The sequence below is a fragment of the Salvelinus alpinus genome, chromosome 4 (genome assembly GCF_045679555.1).
Source record: "Salvelinus alpinus chromosome 4, SLU_Salpinus.1, whole genome shotgun sequence".
NCBI lineage: Eukaryota > Metazoa > Chordata > Actinopteri > Salmoniformes > Salmonidae > Salvelinus > Salvelinus alpinus.
In genome coordinates this window covers 10,611,587-10,632,418 of record NC_092089.1, presented here as the reverse complement: position 1 = coordinate 10,632,418, position 20,832 = coordinate 10,611,587, and the positions used below count along the sequence as shown (strand labels likewise).

The following is a 20,832-nucleotide window of genomic DNA, read 5'->3' as shown; positions in this document are numbered from 1 at the left end:
TAATTAAAACACTTTTATTTCAAATTCTTTACAGTAGTATCACAACAGCTAGTTAACCATAGACTAAAAACATGGGATCATCAACTTCCATTGAAACATGTACAAGCGTCTAGTTACTTTTATGCAACAACAAAAAAAAAATTGCTGTGGAGGTACAAAATATAACGTGACGCAACGTGAATAAATGGGCATTATTAATACACCTAAACAATACAAATGCTAGTTGTAATATAGCCAATTTATCAACAGAAATAACAACCTGTAAAACAAAATGGATTTCACGAAAACCAGGATTTTATGTCAAGTGCAACGAGGAAGAACTTGAGGTGAAGAGCACTTATTCAGTTTCTCTCATGATATAACAGTACCTGCAAACAGCACGTATGTTACAGTTTCTCTCATGATATAACAGTACCTGCAAACAGCACGTATGTTACAGTTTCTCTCATGATATAACAGTACCTGCAAACAGCACGTATGTCACATGAATGATAAATGTTCTGACACATTTTTGGCGGGAAATTCTTGATTGGAGACTAAAATTTGATGAATCTTTTTTGATGAATTTGTCCATTATAGATCAGTGGGAAAAGTATTATTTTTACAAATAACCCCCCCCCCAAAAAAAAAAACAACTAGTGTGGTCGGAAAAGCTTTACAAAATGAAAAAGGAACTTGACAGGAAATATAAATATACTGAATAAATGCATTTCTCACTTAAAAAACAACAATACTGCATGATTCAGTTGGTGGAGATACAGTACAATCCTTTTAAAAGTTAGCATTTAGACCCCCCCACCCCCCCGCCAAAAAATGGCAACCAAAAAAAATAACTAAACATAAAAATAGTGAAAAAGACATTTCCAAATGGCACCATATTCCCTATATAGTGCCCTACTTTTGACCATAACCCTAGAGTCCCTTACGGCTCTGGTCAAAAGTAGGGCGCTGTATAGGAACTAGTGCCATTTGGACCTCGGCCAGTGTTCTAAACCAGGTGGAATCTTGGTCCGGCTGTAGCGACGATGTCACTGTAAGGCTCGGTCTGGTTGAGCTCGATAGCCTGCTGTTTCTTCAGAACCAGGAAACTGTAGAACTTGGCAGCCGCCTGCTTCTTGTTGTTGTCTCGGCACAGCTCCAACAAGCTGACCTGCTCGGCTCCCGTCTTGGCCATGACTCGCTGAGGAGAGAACGGAGAGAGAGAGAGACAGTCACCTTACTGATCAATGGTCTGTTCAAATAGATGACAGACCGACCCTGGAGAAACGGGGCTCGTCCAACTAGATGACAGACCGACCCTGGAGAAACGGGGTCGTCCAAATAAGAGATCATGGAATGACTGCTGAGATATGAAGTTAGTCAGTCGTCTCCAGACAACCAGATGAGCCCGAAAAGCTTATCAGAATACGGCCCCGTTTTCCATTATAGCAATTTTCCACATGGAAATGTAATATGCTGTACCTCTAATTTCAAACAGAACATTTGCAGTTTGTTTACCTGAATAAGTGAAAAATACCATTTTTGTTTACCTGAAGAAGTGAAAAACACCATGTTTGTTTACCTGAAGAAGTGAAAAACACCATGTTTGTTTACCTGAAGAAGTGAAAAATACCATGTTTGCTTACCTGAAGAAGTGAAAAATACCATGTTTGTTTACCTGAAGAAGTGAAAAATACCATGTTTGTTTACCTGAAGAAGTGAAAAACACCATGTGTGTTTACCTGAAGTGAATAACACCCTGTGTGTTTACCTGAAGAAGTGAATAACACCCTGTGTGTTTACCTGAAGTGATTAACACCATGTGTGTTTACCTGAAGTGATTAACACCATGTGTGTTTACCTGAAGAAGTGAATAACAAGATGTGTGTTTACCTGAAGAAGTGAATAACACCCTGTGTGTTTACCTGAAGTAGTGAATAACACCCTGTGTGTTTACCTGAAGTAGTGAATAACACCCTGTGTGTTTACCTGAAGTAGTGAATAACACCATGTGTGTTTACCTGAAGTAGTGAATAACACCATGTTTGTTTACCTGAAGAAGTGAATAACACCATGTTTGTTTACCTGAAGTAGTGAATAACACCATGTTTGTTTACCTGAAGAAGTGAATAACAAGATGTGTGTTTACCTGAAGGCCATGCAGCATCTGCTGGGTCCTCTTGTTCCATCTCTTCTCCTCCTGGTCCTGGGTTGGATCACCCTCCTCCTGCAAACAGAAACACTCTGAAAACATGCAGGACCTCAAGGTGACAGTCCATCAATCTCCAAAGGCATCATAGATGTAGTACCCACAAATGTAACTTTTCCACCGGTCCAATGCGCAGGCAAGTTGAGGTCAAATTGTTGATGTGTTTTATCAAGCTACGGTTCACGTTAACCCCAAGTGTGACGACATAAAAAAATAAAAACGTTCTTTACATATCTTCTGAACTTAATTTCTAATCAGTAACGCCACTCCCCCTCCCCCCAGTCTCTACCCTCCTCCCCCTCCCCCCAGTCTCTACCCCCCTCCCCCAGGTCTCTACCCCCCTCCCCCCAGTCTCTACCCCCCTCCCCCTCCCCCCAGTCTCTACCCTCCTCCCCCTCCCCCCAGTCTCTACCCCCCTCCCCCTCCCCCAGGTCTCTACCCCCCTCCCCCTCCCCCAGGTCTCTACCCTCCTCCTCCCCTCCAGTCTCTACCCTCCCCCCCAGTCTCTACCCTCCTCCCCACCACCCCAGTCTCTACCCTCCTCCTCCCCCAGTCTCTACCCTCCCCCCCAGTCTCTACCCTCCTCCTCCTCCAGTCTCTACCCTCCTCCCCCACACCCTCCAGCCTCTACCCCCCCCCCCCCTTATAAACCCTATCTGATGATAACTTGACACCACTCACATCCTCATCACTGTCATCTTTGTCCTTCTTCTCCTTGTCCAGCAGGTCCAGTTCGGGTACCAGCTGTGTGAGGTTGAGGCTCTCCTCTGGGGGCAGGTCTACCTGGGCCACGGAGAGGACCGACTGATCAGCCTGAGCTAACGAGAGGACTGAGAGATCAGCCTGAGGCTCCTGGGCTCCCATCTAAAATGGACGAGACAGGAAGTGAGGGGTTGGATACACATAGAGGTAAGACAACACAGGAACCATTTCATTACTGGTTGGTGAATACATTTATATACACCTTGCTGTTATTGGGGGGGTTTTACGCACGTTTAACATGTTAGTAAATTCTCTGATTCAGAGACTTAAAACTAGGTGCATCCGACTACAGAAGGTAAGACAACTAGTCACAGGAGACTTAAAACCAGGTGCATCCCGACTACAGAAGGTAAGACAACTAGTCACAGGAGACTTAAAACCAGGTGCATCCCGACTACAGTAGGTAAGACAACTAGTCACAGGAGACGGAGACTTAAAACCAGGTGCATCCGACTACAGAAGGTAAGACAACTAGTCACAGGAGACTTAAAACTAGGTGCATCCGACTACAGAAGGTAAGACAACTAGTCACAGGAGACTTAAAACTAGGTGCATCCCGACTACAGTAGGTAAGACAACTAGTCACAGGAGACTTAAAACTAGGTGCATCCCGACTACAGAAGGTAAGACAACTAGTCACAGGAGACTTAAAACTAGGTGCATCCCGACTACAGAAGGTAAGACAACTAGTCACAGGAGACTTAAAACTAGGTGCATCCCGACTACAGAAGGTAAGACAACTAGTCACAGGAGACTTAAAACTAGGTGCATCCGACTACAGAAGGTAAGACAACTAGTCACAGGAGACGGAGACTTAAAACTAGGTCCATCCGACTACAGAAGGTAAGACAACTAGTCACAGGAGATGGAGACTTAAAACTAGGTCCATCCGACTACAGAAGGTAAGACAACTAGTCACAGGAGACTTAAAACTAGGTGCATCCGACTACAGAAGGTAAGACAACTAGTCACAGGAGACTTAAAACTAGGTGCATCCGGCCTCCCGGGTGGCGCAGTGGTCTAGAGCACTGCATCGCAGTGCTATGCTGCGCCACCAGAGTCTGGGTTCGCCGCAGGCTCTGTCGCAGCCGGCCGCGACCGGGAGGTCCGTGGGGCGACGCACAATTGGCTTAGCGTCGTCCGGGTTAGGGAGGGTTTGGCCGGTAGGGATATCCTTGTCTCATCGCGCTCCAGCGACTCCTGTGGCGGGCCGGGCGCAGTGCGCGCTAACCGAGGGGGCGGGTGCACGGTGTTTCCTCCGACACATTGGTGCGGCTGGCTTCCGGGTTGGAGGCGCGCTGTGTTAAGAAGCAGTGCGGCTAGGTTGGGTTGTGCTTCGGAGGACGCATGACTTTCGACCTTCGTCTCTCCCGAGCCCGTACGGGAGTTGTAGCGATGAGACAAGATAGTAATTACTAGCGATTGGATACCACGAAAAATTGGGGAGAAAAGGGGAGAAAATTTAAAAAAAATAATAATAATAATAAAAAATAAAAAAAAACTAGGTGCATCCGACTACAGAAGGTAAGACAACTAGTCACAGGAGATGGACAAAACATGAATGATGCCATTGCTGCTTGTTCCATGTTGGGGGGAGAAAGGCTGATATCCCAATCAACCGTAACAGCAGTGGGTTAACAGGCTGATATCCCAATCAACCGTAACAGCAGTGGGTTAACAGGCTGATATCCCAATCAACCGTAACAGCAGTGGGTTAACAGGCTGATATCCCAATCAACCGTAACAGCAGTGGGTTAAAAGGCTGATATCCCAATCAACCGTAACAGCAGTGGGTTAAAAGGCTGATATCCCAATCAACCGTAACAGCAGTGGGTTAAAAGGCTGATATCCCAATCAACCGTAACAGCAGTGGGTTAAAAGGCTGATATCCCAATCAACCGTAACAGCAGTGGGTTAAAAGGCTGATATCCCAATCAACCGTAACAGCAGTTGGGGAAAAGGCTGATATCCCAATCAACCGTAACAGCAGTGGGGGAAAAGGCTGATATCCCAATCAACCGTAACAGCAGTGGGTTAACAGGCTGATATCCCAATCAACTGTAACAGCAGTGGGTTAACAGGCTGATATCCCAATCAACCGTAACAGCAGTGGGGGAAAAGGCTGATATCCCAATCAACTGTAACAGCAGTGGGTTAAAAGGCTGATATCCCAATCAACCGTAACAGCAGTGGGTTAACAGGCTGATATCCCAATCAACTGTAACAGCAGTGGGGGAAAAGGCTGATATCCCAATCAACCGTAACAGCAGTGGGTTAAAAGGCTGATATCCCAATCAACCGTAACAGCAGTGGGTTAACAGGCTGATATCCCAATCAACTGTAACAGCAGTGGGGGAAAAGGCTGATATCCCAATCAACCGTAACAGCAGTGGGTTAAAAGGCTGATATCCCAATCAACCGTAACAGCAGTTGGGGAAAAGGCTGATATCCCAATCAACCGTAACAGCAGTGGGTTAAAAGGCTGATATCCCAATCAACCGTAACAGCAGTGGGGGAAAAGGCAGATATCCCAATCAACCGTAACAGCAGTGGGTTAACAGGCTGATATCCCAATCAACTGTAACAGCAGTGGGTTAACAGGCTGATACCCCAATCAACCGTAACAGCAGTTGGGGAAAAGGCTGATATTTCAATCAACCGTAACAGCAGTGGTTTAACAGGCTGATATCCCAATCAACCGTAACAGCAGTGGGTTAAAAGGCTGATATCCCAATCAACCGTAACAGCAGTGGGTTAAAAGGCAGATATCCCAATCAACCGTAACAGCAGTGGGTTAAAAGGCAGATATCCCAATCAACTGTAACAGCAGTGGGTTAAAGTGGGGGAAGGCTGATATCCTAATCAACTGTAACAGCAGTGGGTTAAAAGGCTGATATCCCAATCAACCGTAACAGCAGTGGGTTAACAGGCTGATATCCCAATCAACTGTAACAGCAGTGGGGGAAAAGGCTGATATCCCAATCAACCGTAACAGCAGTGGGTTAAAAGGCTGATATCCCAATCAACCGTAACAGCAGTTGGGGAAAAGGCTGATATCCCAATCAACCGTAACAGCAGTGGGTTAAAAGGCTGATATCCCAATCAACCGTAACAGCAGTGGGGGAAAAGGCAGATATCCCAATCAACCGTAACAGCAGTGGGTTAACAGGCTGATACCCCAATCAACCGTAACAGCAGTTGGGGAAAAGGCTGATATTTCAATCAACCGTAACAGCAGTGGTTTAACAGGCTGATATCCCAATCAACCGTAACAGCAGTGGGTTAAAAGGCTGATATCCCAATCAACCGTAACAGCAGTGGGTTAACAGGCTGATATCCCAATCAACCGTAACAGCAGTTGGGGAAAAGGCTGATATCCCAATCAACTGTAACAGCAGTGGGAAAGAAGGCTGATATCCCAATCAACCGTAACATCAGTGGGTTAAAAGGCTGATATCCCAATCAACTGTAACAGCAGTGGGGAAAAAGGCTGATATCCCAATCCACCGTAACAGCAGTGGGGGAAAAGGCTGATATCCCAATCAACCGTAACAGCAGTGGGTTAACAGGCTGACATCCCAATCAACCGTAACAGCAGTGGGGAAAAAGGCTGATATCCCAATCAACCGTAACAGCAGTGGGGTTAAAAGGCTGATATCCCAATCAACCGTAACAGCAGTGGGTTAACAGGCTGATATCCCAATCAACCGTAACAGCAGTGGGGAAAAAGGCTGATATCCCAATCAACCGTAACAGCAGTGGGTTAACAGGCTGATATCCCAATCAACCGTAACAGCAGTGGGGAAAAAGGCTGATATCCCAATCAACTGTAACAGCAGTGGGTTAACAGGCTGATATCCCAATCAACCGTAACAGCAGTGGGGAAAAAGGCTGATATCCCAATCAACTGTAACAGCAGTGGGTTAACAGGCTGATATCCCAATCAACCGTAACAGCAGTGGGGAAAAAGGCTGATATCCCAATCAACCGTAACAGCAGTGGGTTAACAGGCTGATATCCCAATCAACTGTAACAGCAGTGGGGGAAAAGGCTGATATCCCAATCAACTGTAACAGCAGTGGGTTAACAGGCTGATATCCCAATCAACCGTAACAGCAGTGGGGAAAAAGGCTGATATCCCAATCAACCGTAACAGCAGTGGGTTAACAGGCTGATATCCCAATCAACCGTAACAGCAGTGGGGGAAAAGGCTGATATCCCAATCAACCGTAACAGCAGTGGGTTAACAGGCTGATATCCCAATCAACTGTAACAGCAGTGGGGGAAAAGGCTGATATCCCAATCAACTGTAACAGCAGTGGGTTAACAGGCTGATATCCGAATCAACCGTAACAGCAGTGGGGAAAAAGGCTGATATCCCAATCAACCGTAACAGCAGTGGGGAAAAAGGCTGATATCCCAATCAACCGTAACAGCAGTGGGTTAACAGGCTGATATCCCAATCAACCGTAACAGCAGTGGGGGAAAAGGCTGATATCCCAATCAACCGTAACAGCAGTGGGTTAACAGGCTGATATCCCAATCAACCGTAACAGCAGTGGGGGAAAAGGCTGATATCCCAATCAACCGTAACAGCAGTGGGTTAAAAGGCTGATATCCCAATCAACCGTAACAGCAGTGGGGGAAAAGGCTGATATCCCAATCAACCGTAACAGCAGTGGGTTAACAGGCTGATATCCCAATCAACCGTAACAGCAGTGGGTTAAAAGGCTGATATCCCAATCAACCGTAACAGCAGTGGGGGAAAAGGCTGATATCCCAATCAACTGTAACAGCAGTGGGGGAAAAGGCTGATATCCCAATCAACTGTAACAGCAGTGGGGAAAAGGCTGATATCCCAATCAACCGTAACAGCAGTGGGGGAAAAGGCTGATATCCCAATCAACCGTAACAGCAGTGGGTTAAAAGGCTGATATCCCAATCAACCGCAACAGCAGTGGGTTACAAGGCTGATATCCCAATCAACCGTAACAGCAGTGGGTTAACAGGCTGATATCCCAATCAACCGTAACAGCAGTGGGTTAACAGGCTGATATCCCAATCAACCGTAACAGCAATGGGGAAAAAGGCTGATATCCCAATCAACCGTAACAGCAGTGGGGAAAAAGGCTGATATCCCAATCAACCGTAACAGCAGTGGGGGAAAAGGCTGATATCCCAATCAACCGTAACAGCAGTGGGGGAAAAGGCTGATATCCCAATCAACCGTAACAGCAGTGGGGGAAAAGGCTGATATCCCAATCAACCGTAACAGCAGTGGGGGAAAAGGCTGATATCCCAATCAACCGTAACAGCAGGGGGGAAAAAAGGCTGATATCCCAATCAACCGTAACAGCAGTGGGGAAAAAGGCTGATATCCCAATCAACCGTAACAGCAGTGGGGGAAAAGGCTGATATCCCAATCAACCGTAACAGCAGTGGGTTAACAGGCTGATATCCCAATCAACCGTAACAGCAGTGGGGGAAAAGGCTGATATCCCAATCAACCGTAACAGCAGTGGGGGAAAAGGCTGATATCCCAATCAACCGTAACAGCAGTGGGTTAACAGGCTGATATCCCAATCAACTGTAACAGCAGTGGGTTAACAGGCTGATACCCCAATCAACCGTAACAGCAGTTGGGGAAAAGGCTGATATTTCAATCAACCGTAACAGCAGTGGTTTAACAGGCTGATATCCCAATCAACCGTAACAGCAGTGGGTTAAAAGGCTGATATCCCAATCAACCGTAACAGCAGTGGGTTAACAGGCTGATATCCCAATCAACCGTAACAGCAGTTGGGGAAAAGGCTGATATCCCAATCAACTGTAACAGCAGTGGGAAAGAAGGCTGATATCCCAATCAACCGTAACATCAGTAGGTTAAAAGGCTGATATCCCAATCAACTGTAACAGCAGTGGGGAAAAAGGCTGATATCCCAATCCACCGTAACAGCAGTGGGGGAAAAGGCTGATATCCCAATCAACCGTAACAGCAGTGGGTTAACAGGCTGACATCCCAATCAACCGTAACAGCAGTGGGGAAAAAGGCTGATATCCCAATCAACCGTAACAGCAGTGGGGTTAAAAGGCTGATATCCCAATCAACCGTAACAGCAGTGGGTTAACAGGCTGATATCCCAATCAACCGTAACAGCAGTGGGGAAAAAGGCTGATATCCCAATCAACCGTAACAGCAGTGGGTTAACAGGCTGATATCCCAATCAACCGTAACAGCAGTGGGGAAAAAGGCTGATATCCCAATCAACTGTAACAGCAGTGGGTTAACAGGCTGATATCCCAATCAACCGTAACAGCAGTGGGGAAAAAGGCTGATATCCCAATCAACTGTAACAGCAGTGGGTTAACAGGCTGATATCCCAATCAACCGTAACAGCAGTGGGGAAAAAGGCTGATATCCCAATCAACCGTAACAGCAGTGGGTTAACAGGCTGATATCCCAATCAACTGTAACAGCAGTGGGGGAAAAGGCTGATATCCCAATCAACTGTAACAGCAGTGGGTTAACAGGCTGATATCCCAATCAACCGTAACAGCAGTGGGGAAAAAGGCTGATATCCCAATCAACCGTAACAGCAGTGGGTTAACAGGCTGATATCCCAATCAACCGTAACAGCAGTGGGGGAAAAGGCTGATATCCCAATCAACCGTAACAGCAGTGGGTTAACAGGCTGATATCCCAATCAACTGTAACAGCAGTGGGGGAAAAGGCTGATATCCCAATCAACTGTAACAGCAGTGGGTTAACAGGCTGATATCCGAATCAACCGTAACAGCAGTGGGGAAAAAGGCTGATATCCCAATCAACCGTAACAGCAGTGGGGAAAAAGGCTGATATCCCAATCAACCGTAACAGCAGTGGGTTAACAGGCTGATATCCCAATCAACCGTAACAGCAGTGGGGGAAAAGGCTGATATCCCAATCAACCGTAACAGCAGTGGGTTAACAGGCTGATATCCCAATCAACCGTAACAGCAGTGGGGGAAAAGGCTGATATCCCAATCAACCGTAACAGCAGTGGGTTAAAAGGCTGATATCCCAATCAACCGTAACAGCAGTGGGGGAAAAGGCTGATATCCCAATCAACCGTAACAGCAGGGGGGGAAAAAGGCTGATATCCCAATCAACCGTAACAGCAGTGGGTTAACAGGCTGATATCCCAATCAACCGTAACAGCAGTGGGTTAAAAGGCTGATATCCCAATCAACCGTAACAGCAGTGGGGGAAAAGGCTGATATCCCAATCAACTGTAACAGCAGTGGGGGAAAAGGCTGATATCCCAATCAACTGTAACAGCAGTGGGGAAAAGGCTGATATCCCAATCAACCGTAACAGCAGTGGGGGAAAAGGCTGATATCCCAATCAACCGTAACAGCAGTGGGTTAAAAGGCTGATATCCCAATCAACCGCAACAGCAGTGGGTTACAAGGCTGATATCCCAATCAACCGTAACAGCAGTGGGTTAACAGGCTGATATCCCAATCAACCGTAACAGCAGTGGGTTAACAGGCTGATATCCCAATCAACCGTAACAGCAATGGGGAAAAAGGCTGATATCCCAATCAACCGTAACAGCAGTGGGGAAAAAGGCTGATATCCCAATCAACCGTAACAGCAGTGGGGGAAAAGGCTGATATCCCAATCAACCGTAACAGCAGTGGGGGAAAAGGCTGATATCCCAATCAACCGTAACAGCAGTGGGGGAAAAGGCTGATATCCCAATCAACCGTAACAGCAGTGGGGGAAAAGGCTGATATCCCAATCAACCGTAACAGCAGGGGGGAAAAAAGGCTGATATCCCAATCAACCGTAACAGCAGTGGGGAAAAAGGCTGATATCCCAATCAACCGTAACAGCAGTGGGGGAAAAGGCTGATATCCCAATCAACCGTAACAGCAGTGGGTTAACAGGCTGATATCCCAATCAACCGTAACAGCAGTGGGGGAAAAGGCTGATATCCCAATCAACCGTAACAGCAGTGGGGGAAAAGGCTGATATCCCAATCAACCGTAACAGCAGTGGGTTAACAGGCTGATATCCCAATCAACTGTAACAGCAGTGGGTTAACAGGCTGATACCCCAATCAACCGTAACAGCAGTTGGGGAAAAGGCTGATATTTCAATCAACCGTAACAGCAGTGGTTTAACAGGCTGATATCCCAATCAACCGTAACAGCAGTGGGTTAAAAGGCTGATATCCCAATCAACCGTAACAGCAGTGGGTTAACAGGCTGATATCCCAATCAACCGTAACAGCAGTTGGGGAAAAGGCTGATATCCCAATCAACTGTAACAGCAGTGGGAAAGAAGGCTGATATCCCAATCAACCGTAACATCAGTAGGTTAAAAGGCTGATATCCCAATCAACTGTAACAGCAGTGGGGAAAAAGGCTGATATCCCAATCCACCGTAACAGCAGTGGGGGAAAAGGCTGATATCCCAATCAACCGTAACAGCAGTGGGGAAAAAGGCTGATATCCCAATCAACCGTAACAGCAGTGGGGTTAAAAGGCTGATATCCCAATCAACCGTAACAGCAGTGGGGAAAAAGGCTGATATCCCAATCAACCGTAACAGCAGTGGGTTAACAGGCTGATATCCCAATCAACCGTAACAGCAGTGGGGAAAAAGGCTGATATCCCAATCAACTGTAACAGCAGTGGGGAAAAAGGCTGATATCCCAATCAACTGTAACAGCAGTGGGTTAACAGGCTGATATCCCAATCAACCGTAACAGCAGTGGGGAAAAAGGCTGATATCCCAATCAACTGTAACAGCAGTGGGTTAACAGGCTGATATCCCAATCAACCGTAACAGCAGTGGGGAAAAAGGCTGATATCCCAATCAACCGTAACAGCAGTGGGTTAACAGGCTGATATCCCAATCAACCGTAACAGCAGTGGGGAAAAAGGCTGATATCCCAATCAACCGTAACAGCAGTGGGTTAACAGGCTGATATCCCAATCAACCGTAACAGCAGTGGGGGAAAAGGCTGATATCCCAATCAACCGTAACAGCAGTGGGTTAACAGGCTGATATCCCAATCAACCGTAACAGCAGTGGGTTAACAGGCTGATATCCCAATCAACCGTAACAGCAGTGGGTTAACAGGCTGATATCCCAATCAACCGTAACAGCAGTGGGGGAAAAGGCTGATATCCCAATCAACCGTAACAGCAGTGGGTTAACAGGCTGATATCCCAATCAACCGTAACAGCAGTGGGTTAACAGGCTGATATCCCAATCAACCGTAACAGCAGTGGGTTAACAGGCTGATATCCCAATCAACCGTAACAGCAGTGGGGAAAAAGGCTGATATCCCAATCAACTGTAACAGCAGTGGGTTAACAGGCTGATATCCCAATCAACCATAACAGCAGTGGGGAAAAAGGCTGATATCCCAATCAACTGTAACAGCAGTGGGTTAACAGGCTGATATCCCAATCAACCGTAACAGCAGTGGGGAAAAAGGCTGATATCCCAATCAACCGTAACAGCAGTGGGTTAACAGGCTGATATCCCAATCAACCGTAACAGCAGTGGGTTAACAGGCTGATATCCCAATCAACCGTAACAGCAGTGGGTTAACAGGCTGATATCCCAATCAACCGTAACAGCAGTGGGTTAACAGGCTGATATCCCAATCAACCGTAACAGCAGTGGGTTAAAAGGCTGATATCCCAATCAACCGTAACAGCAGTGGGTTAAAAGGCTGATATCCCAATCAACCGTAACAGCAGTGGGTTAAAAGGCTGATATCCCAATCAACCGTAACAGCAGTGGGTTAAAAGGCTGATATCCCAATCAACCGTAACAGCAGTGGGTTAAAAGGCTGATATCCCAATCAACCGTAACAGCAGTTGGGGAAAAGGCTGATATCCCAATCAACCGTAACAGCAGTGGGGGAAAAGGCTGATATCCCAATCAACCGTAACAGCAGTGGGTTAACAGGCTGATATCCCAATCAACTGTAACAGCAGTGGGTTAACAGGCTGATATCCCAATCAACTGTAACAGCAGTGGGTTAACAGGCTGATATCCCAATCAACCGTAACAGCAGTGGGGGAAAAGGCTGATATCCCAATCAACTGTAACAGCAGTGGGTTAAAAGGCTGATATCCCAATCAACCGTAACAGCAGTGGGTTAACAGGCTGATATCCCAATCAACTGTAACAGCAGTGGGGGAAAAGGCTGATATCCCAATCAACCGTAACAGCAGTGGGTTAAAAGGCTGATATCCCAATCAACCGTAACAGCAGTTGGGGAAAAGGCTGATATCCCAATCAACCGTAACAGCAGTGGGTTAAAAGGCTGATATCCCAATCAACCGTAACAGCAGTGGGGGAAAAGGCAGATATCCCAATCAACCGTAACAGCAGTGGGTTAACAGGCTGATATCCCAATCAACTGTAACAGCAGTGGGTTAACAGGCTGATACCCCAATCAACCGTAACAGCAGTTGGGGAAAAGGCTGATATTTCAATCAACCGTAACAGCAGTGGTTTAACAGGCTGATATCCCAATCAACCGTAACAGCAGTGGGTTAAAAGGCTGATATCCCAATCAACCGTAACAGCAGTGGGTTAACAGGCTGATATCCCAATCAACCGTAACAGCAGTTGGGGAAAAGGCTGATATCCCAATCAACTGTAACAGCAGTGGGAAAGAAGGCTGATATCCCAATCAACCGTAACATCAGTGGGTTAAAAGGCTGATATCCCAATCAACTGTAACAGCAGTGGGGAAAAAGGCTGATATCCCAATCCACCGTAACAGCAGTGGGGGAAAAGGCTGATATCCCAATCAACCGTAACAGCAGTGGGTTAACAGGCTGACATCCCAATCAACCGTAACAGCAGTGGGGAAAAAGGCTGATATCCCAATCAACCGTAACAGCAGTGGGGTTAAAAGGCTGATATCCCAATCAACCGTAACAGCAGTGGGTTAACAGGCTGATATCCCAATCAACCGTAACAGCAGTGGGGAAAAAGGCTGATATCCCAATCAACCGTAACAGCAGTGGGTTAACAGGCTGATATCCCAATCAACCGTAACAGCAGTGGGGAAAAAGGCTGATATCCCAATCAACTGTAACAGCAGTGGGTTAACAGGCTGATATCCCAATCAACCGTAACAGCAGTGGGGAAAAAGGCTGATATCCCAATCAACTGTAACAGCAGTGGGTTAACAGGCTGATATCCCAATCAACCGTAACAGCAGTGGGGAAAAAGGCTGATATCCCAATCAACCGTAACAGCAGTGGGTTAACAGGCTGATATCCCAATCAACTGTAACAGCAGTGGGGGAAAAGGCTGATATCCCAATCAACTGTAACAGCAGTGGGTTAACAGGCTGATATCCCAATCAACCGTAACAGCAGTGGGGAAAAAGGCTGATATCCCAATCAACCGTAACAGCAGTGGGTTAACAGGCTGATATCCCAATCAACCGTAACAGCAGTGGGGGAAAAGGCTGATATCCCAATCAACCGTAACAGCAGTGGGTTAACAGGCTGATATCCCAATCAACTGTAACAGCAGTGGGGGAAAAGGCTGATATCCCAATCAACTGTAACAGCAGTGGGTTAACAGGCTGATATCCGAATCAACCGTAACAGCAGTGGGGAAAAAGGCTGATATCCCAATCAACCGTAACAGCAGTGGGGAAAAAGGCTGATATCCCAATCAACCGTAACAGCAGTGGGTTAACAGGCTGATATCCCAATCAACCGTAACAGCAGTGGGGGAAAAGGCTGATATCCCAATCAACCGTAACAGCAGTGGGTTAACAGGCTGATATCCCAATCAACCGTAACAGCAGTGGGGGAAAAGGCTGATATCCCAATCAACCGTAACAGCAGTGGGTTAAAAGGCTGATATCCCAATCAACCGTAACAGCAGTGGGGGAAAAGGCTGATATCCCAATCAACCGTAACAGCAGGGGGGAAAAAGGCTGATATCCCAATCAACCGTAACAGCAGTGGGTTAACAGGCTGATATCCCAATCAACCGTAACAGCAGTGGGTTAAAAGGCTGATATCCCAATCAACCGTAACAGCAGTGGGGGAAAAGGCTGATATCCCAATCAACTGTAACAGCAGTGGGGAAAAGGCTGATATCCCAATCAACCGTAACAGCAGTGGGGGAAAAGGCTGATATCCCAATCAACCGTAACAGCAGTGGGTTAAAAGGCTGATATCCCAATCAACCGCAACAGCAGTGGGTTACAAGGCTGATATCCCAATCAACCGTAACAGCAGTGGGTTAACAGGCTGATATCCCAATCAACCGTAACAGCAGTGGGTTAACAGGCTGATATCCCAATCAACCGTAACAGCAATGGGGAAAAAGGCTGATATCCCAATCAACCGTAACAGCAGTGGGTTAACAGGCTGATATCCCAATCAACCGTAACAGCAGTGGGTTAACAGGCTGATATCCCAATCAACCGTAACAGCAATGGGGAAAAAGGCTGATATCCCAATCAACCGTAACAGCAGTGGGGAAAAAGGCTGATATCCCAATCAACCGTAACAGCAGTGGGGGAAAAGGCTGATATCCCAATCAACCGTAACAGCAGTGGGGGAAAAGGCTGATATCCCAATCAACCGTAACAGCAGTGGGGGAAAAGGCTGATATCCCAATCAACCGTAACAGCAGTGGGGGAAAAGGCTGATATCCCAATCAACCGTAACAGCAGGGGGGAAAAAGGCTGATATCCCAATCAACCGTAACAGCAGTGGGGAAAAAGGCTGATATCCCAATCAACCGTAACAGCAGTGGGGGAAAAGGCTGATATCCCAATCAACCGTAACAGCAGTGGGTTAACAGGCTGATATCCCAATCAACCGTAACAGCAGTGGGGGAAAAGGCTGATATCCCAATCAACCGTAACAGCAGTGGGGGAAAAGGCTGATATCCCAATCAACCGTAACAGCAGTGGGTTAACAGGCTGATATCCCAATCAACTGTAACAGCAGTGGGTTAACAGGCTGATACCCCAATCAACCGTAACAGCAGTTGGGGAAAAGGCTGATATTTCAATCAACCGTAACAGCAGTGGTTTAACAGGCTGATATCCCAATCAACCGTAACAGCAGTGGGTTAAAAGGCTGATATCCCAATCAACCGTAACAGCAGTGGGTTAACAGGCTGATATCCCAATCAACCGTAACAGCAGTTGGGGAAAAGGCTGATATCCCAATCAACTGTAACAGCAGTGGGAAAGAAGGCTGATATCCCAATCAACCGTAACATCAGTAGGTTAAAAGGCTGATATCCCAATCAACTGTAACAGCAGTGGGGAAAAAGGCTGATATCCCAATCCACCGTAACAGCAGTGGGGGAAAAGGCTGATATCCCAATCAACCGTAACAGCAGTGGGGAAAAAGGCTGATATCCCAATCAACCGTAACAGCAGTGGGGTTAAAAGGCTGATATCCCAATCAACCGTAACAGCAGTGGGGAAAAAGGCTGATATCCCAATCAACCGTAACAGCAGTGGGTTAACAGGCTGATATCCCAATCAACCGTAACAGCAGTGGGGAAAAAGGCTGATATCCCAATCAACTGTAACAGCAGTGGGGAAAAAAGCTGATATCCCAATCAACTGTAACAGCAGTGGGTTAACAGGCTGATATCCCAATCAACCGTAACAGCAGTGGGGAAAAAGGCTGATATCCCAATCAACTGTAACAGCAGTGGGTTAACAGGCTGATATCCCAATCAACCGTAACAGCAGTGGGGAAAAAGGCTGATATCCCAATCAACCGTAACAGCAGTGGGTTAACAGGCTGATATCCCAATCAACCGTAACAGCAGTGGGGAAAAAGGCTGATATCCCAATCAACCGTAACAGCAGTGGGTTAACAGGCTGATATCCCAATCAACCGTAACAGCAGTGGGGGAAAAGGCTGATATCCCAATCAACCGTAACAGCAGTGGGTTAACAGGCTGATATCCCAATCAACCGTAACAGCAGTGGGTTAACAGGCTGATATCCCAATCAACCGTAACAGCAGTGGGTTAACAGGCTGATATCCCAATCAACCGTAACAGCAGTGGGGGAAAAGGCTGATATCCCAATCAACCGTAACAGCAGTGGGTTAACAGGCTGATATCCCAATCAACCGTAACAGCAGTGGGTTAACAGGCTGATATCCCAATCAACCGTAACAGCAGTGGGTTAACAGGCTGATATCCCAATCAACCGTAACAGCAGTGGGGAAAAAGGCTGATATCCCAATCAACTGTAACAGCAGTGGGTTAACAGGCTGATATCCCAATCAACCATAACAGCAGTGGGGAAAAAGGCTGATATCCCAATCAACTGTAACAGCAGTGGGTTAACAGGCTGATATCCCAATCAACCGTAACAGCAGTGGGGAAAAAGGCTGATATCCCAATCAACCGTAACAGCAGTGGGTTAACAGGCTGATATCCCAATCAACCGTAACAGCAGTGGGGGAAAAGGCTGATATCCCAATCAACTGTAACAGCAGTGGGGGAAAAGGCTGATATCCCAATCAACCGTAACAGCAGTGGGTTAACAGGCTGATATCCGAATCAACCGTAACAGCAGTGGGGAAAAAGGCTGATATCCCAATCAACCGTAACAGCAGTGGGTTAACAGGCTGATATCCCAATCAACCGTAACAGCAGTGGGGGAAAAGGCTGATATCCCAATCAACCGTAACAGCAGTGGGTTAACAGGCTGATATCCCAATCAACCGTAACAGCAGTGGGGGAAAAGGCTGATATCCCAATCAACCGTAACAGCAGTGGGTTAAAAGGCTGATATCCCAATCAACCGTAACAGCAGTGGGGGAAAAGGCTGATATCCCAATCAACCGTAACAGCAGGGGGGAAAAAGGCTGATATCCCAATCAACCGTAACAGCAGTGGGTTAACAGGCTGATATCCCAATCAACCGTAACAGCAGTGGGTTAAAAGGCTGATATCCCAATCAACCGTAACAGCAGTGGGGGAAAAGGCTGATATCCCAATCAACCGTAACAGCAGTGGGGGAAAAGGCTGATATCCCAATCAACCGTAACAGCAGTGGGGAAAAGGCTGATATCCCAATCAACCGTAACAGCAGTGGGGGAAAAGGCTGATATCCCAATCAACCGTAACAGCAGTGGGGGAAAAGGCTGATATCCCAATCAACCGTAACAGCAGTGGGTTAAAAGGCTGATATCCCAATCAACCGCAACAGCAGTGGGTTACAAGGCTGATATCCCAATCAACCGTAACAGCAGTGGGTTAACAGGCTGATATCCCAATCAACCGTAACAGCAGTGGGTTAACAGGCTGATATCCCAATCAACCGTAACAGCAGTGGGGAAAAAGGCTGATATCCCAATCAACCGTAACAGCAGTGGGGAAAAAGGCTGATATCCCAATCAACCGTAACAGCAGTGGGGGAAAAGGCTGATATCCCAATCAACCGTAACAGCAGTGGGGGAAAAGGCTGATATCCCAATCAACCGTAACAGCAGTGGGGGAAAAGGCTGATATCCCAATCAACCGTAACAGCAGTGGGGGAAAAGGCTGATATCCCAATCAACCGTAACAGCAGTGGGGGAAAAGGCTGATATCCCAATCAACCGTAACAGCAGTGGGGGAAAAGGCTGATATCCCAATCAACCGTAACAGCAGTGGGGGAAAAGGCTGATATCCCAATCAACTGTAACAGCAGTGGGGGAAAAGGCTGATATCCCAATCAACCGTAACAGCAGTGGGGGAAAAGGCTGATATCCCAATCAACCGTAACAGCAGTGGGTTAACAGGCTGATATCCCAATCAACTGTAACAGCAGTGGGGGAAAAGGCTGATATCCCAATCAACTGTAACAGCAGTGGGTTAACAGGCTGATATCCCAATCAACCGTAACAGCAGTGGGGAAAAAGGCTGATATCCCAATCAACCGTAACAGCAGTGGGTTAACAGGCTGATATCCCAATCAACCGTAACAGCAGTGGGGGAAAAGGCTGATATCCCAATCAACCGTAACAGCAGTGGGTTAACAGGCTGATATCCCAATCAACTGTAACAGCAGTGGGGGAAAAGGCTGATATCCCAATCAACTGTAACAGCAGTGGGTTAACAGGCTGATATCCGAATCAACCGTAACAGCAGTGGGGAAAAAGGCTGATATCCCAATCAACCGTAACAGCAGTGGGGAAAAAGGCTGATATCCCAATCAACCGTAACAGCAGTGGGTTAACAGGCTGATATCCCAATCAACCGTAACAGCAGTGGGGGAAAAGGCTGATATCCCAATCAACCGTAACAGCAGTGGGTTAACAGGCTGATATCCCAATCAACCGTAACAGCAGTGGGGGAAAAGGCTGATATCCCAATCAACCGTAACAGCAGTGGGTTAAAAGGCTGATATCCCAATCAACCGTAACAGCAGTGGGGGAAAAGGCTGATATCCCAATCAACCGTAACAGCAGGGGGGGAAAAAGGCTGATATCCCAATCAACCGTAACAGCAGTGGGTTAACAGGCTGATATCCCAATCAACCGTAACAGCAGTGGGTTAAAAGGCTGATATCCCAATCAACCGTAACAGCAGTGGGGGAAAAGGCTGATATCCCAATCAACTGTAACAGCAGTGGGGAAAAGGCTGATATCCCAATCAACCGTAACAGCAGTGGGGGAAAAGGCTGATATCCCAATCAACCGTAACAGCAGTGGGTTAAAAGGCTGATATCCCAATCAACCGCAACAGCAGTGGGTTACAAGGCTGATATCCCAATCAACCGTAACAGCAGTGGGTTAACAGGCTGATATCCCAATCAACCGTAACAGCAGTGGGTTAACAGGCTGATATCCCAATCAACCGTAACAGCAATGGGGAAAAAGGCTGATATCCCAATCAACCGTAACAGCAGTGGGTTAACAGGCTGATATCCCAATCAACCGTAACAGCAGTGGGTTAACAGGCTGATATCCCAATCAACCGTAACAGCAATGGGGAAAAAGGCTGATATCCCAATCAACCGTAACAGCAGTGGGGAAAAAGGCTGATATCCCAATCAACCGTAACAGCAGTGGGGGAAAAGGCTGATATCCCAATCAACCGTAACAGCAGTGGGGGAAAAGGCTGATATCCCAATCAACCGTAACAGCAGTGGGGGAAAAGGCTGATATCCCAATCAACCGTAACAGCAGTGGGGGAAAAGGCTGATATCCCAATCAACCGTAACAGCAGGGGGGAAAAAGGCTGATATCCCAATCAACCGTAACAGCAGTGGGGAAAAAGGCTGATATCCCAATCAACCGTAACAGCAGTGGGGGAAAAGGCTGATATCCCAATCAACCGTAACAGCAGTGGGTTAACAGGCTGATATCCCAATCAACCGTAACAGCAGTGGGGGAAAAGGCTGATATCCCAATCAACCGTAACAGCAGTGGGGGAAAAGGCTGATATCCCAATCAACCGTAACAGCAGTGGGTTAACAGGCTGATATCCCAATCAACTGTAACAGCAGTGGGTTAACAGGCTGATACCCCAATCAACCGTAACAGCAGTTGGGGAAAAGGCTGATATTTCAATCAACCGTAACAGCAGTGGTTTAACAGGCTGATATCCCAATCAACCGTAACAGCAGTGGGTTAAAAGGCTGATATCCCAATCAACCGTAACAGCAGTGGGTTAACAGGCTGATATCCCAATCAACCGTAACAGCAGTTGGGGAAAAGGCTGATATCCCAATCAACTGTAACAGCAGTGGGAAAGAAGGCTGATATCCCAATCAACCGTAACATCAGTAGGTTAAAAGGCTGATATCCCAATCAACTGTAACAGCAGTGGGGAAAAAGGCTGATATCCCAATCCACCGTAACAGCAG

General features: G+C 47.0%; 1 protein-coding gene across 2 annotated transcripts in view; it reads right to left on the bottom strand.

Annotated features, from left to right (window-relative positions):
- The window catches only part of LOC139572847 (double-strand-break repair protein rad21 homolog A-like), a 36,532-nt gene continuing 15,700 nt past the window's right edge, over positions 1-20,832 (bottom strand). The window contains exons 12-15 of one of the 2 annotated variants that reach the window (XR_011674502.1): positions 2,870-3,052; positions 2,129-2,206; positions 463-1,180; positions 1-415 (exon numbers count right to left, since the gene is read on the bottom strand). Coding sequence is in view for 1 of the 2 variants with exons in the window: in XM_071395656.1 (XP_071251757.1) it covers positions 989-1,180; positions 2,129-2,206; positions 2,870-3,052 (453 nt within the window). In the remaining variant the exon portion in view is untranslated. Of the gene's footprint in view, positions 1,181-2,128; positions 2,207-2,869; positions 3,053-20,832 lie in introns of both variants that reach the window. The other variant, XM_071395656.1, reaches the window with a different exon arrangement.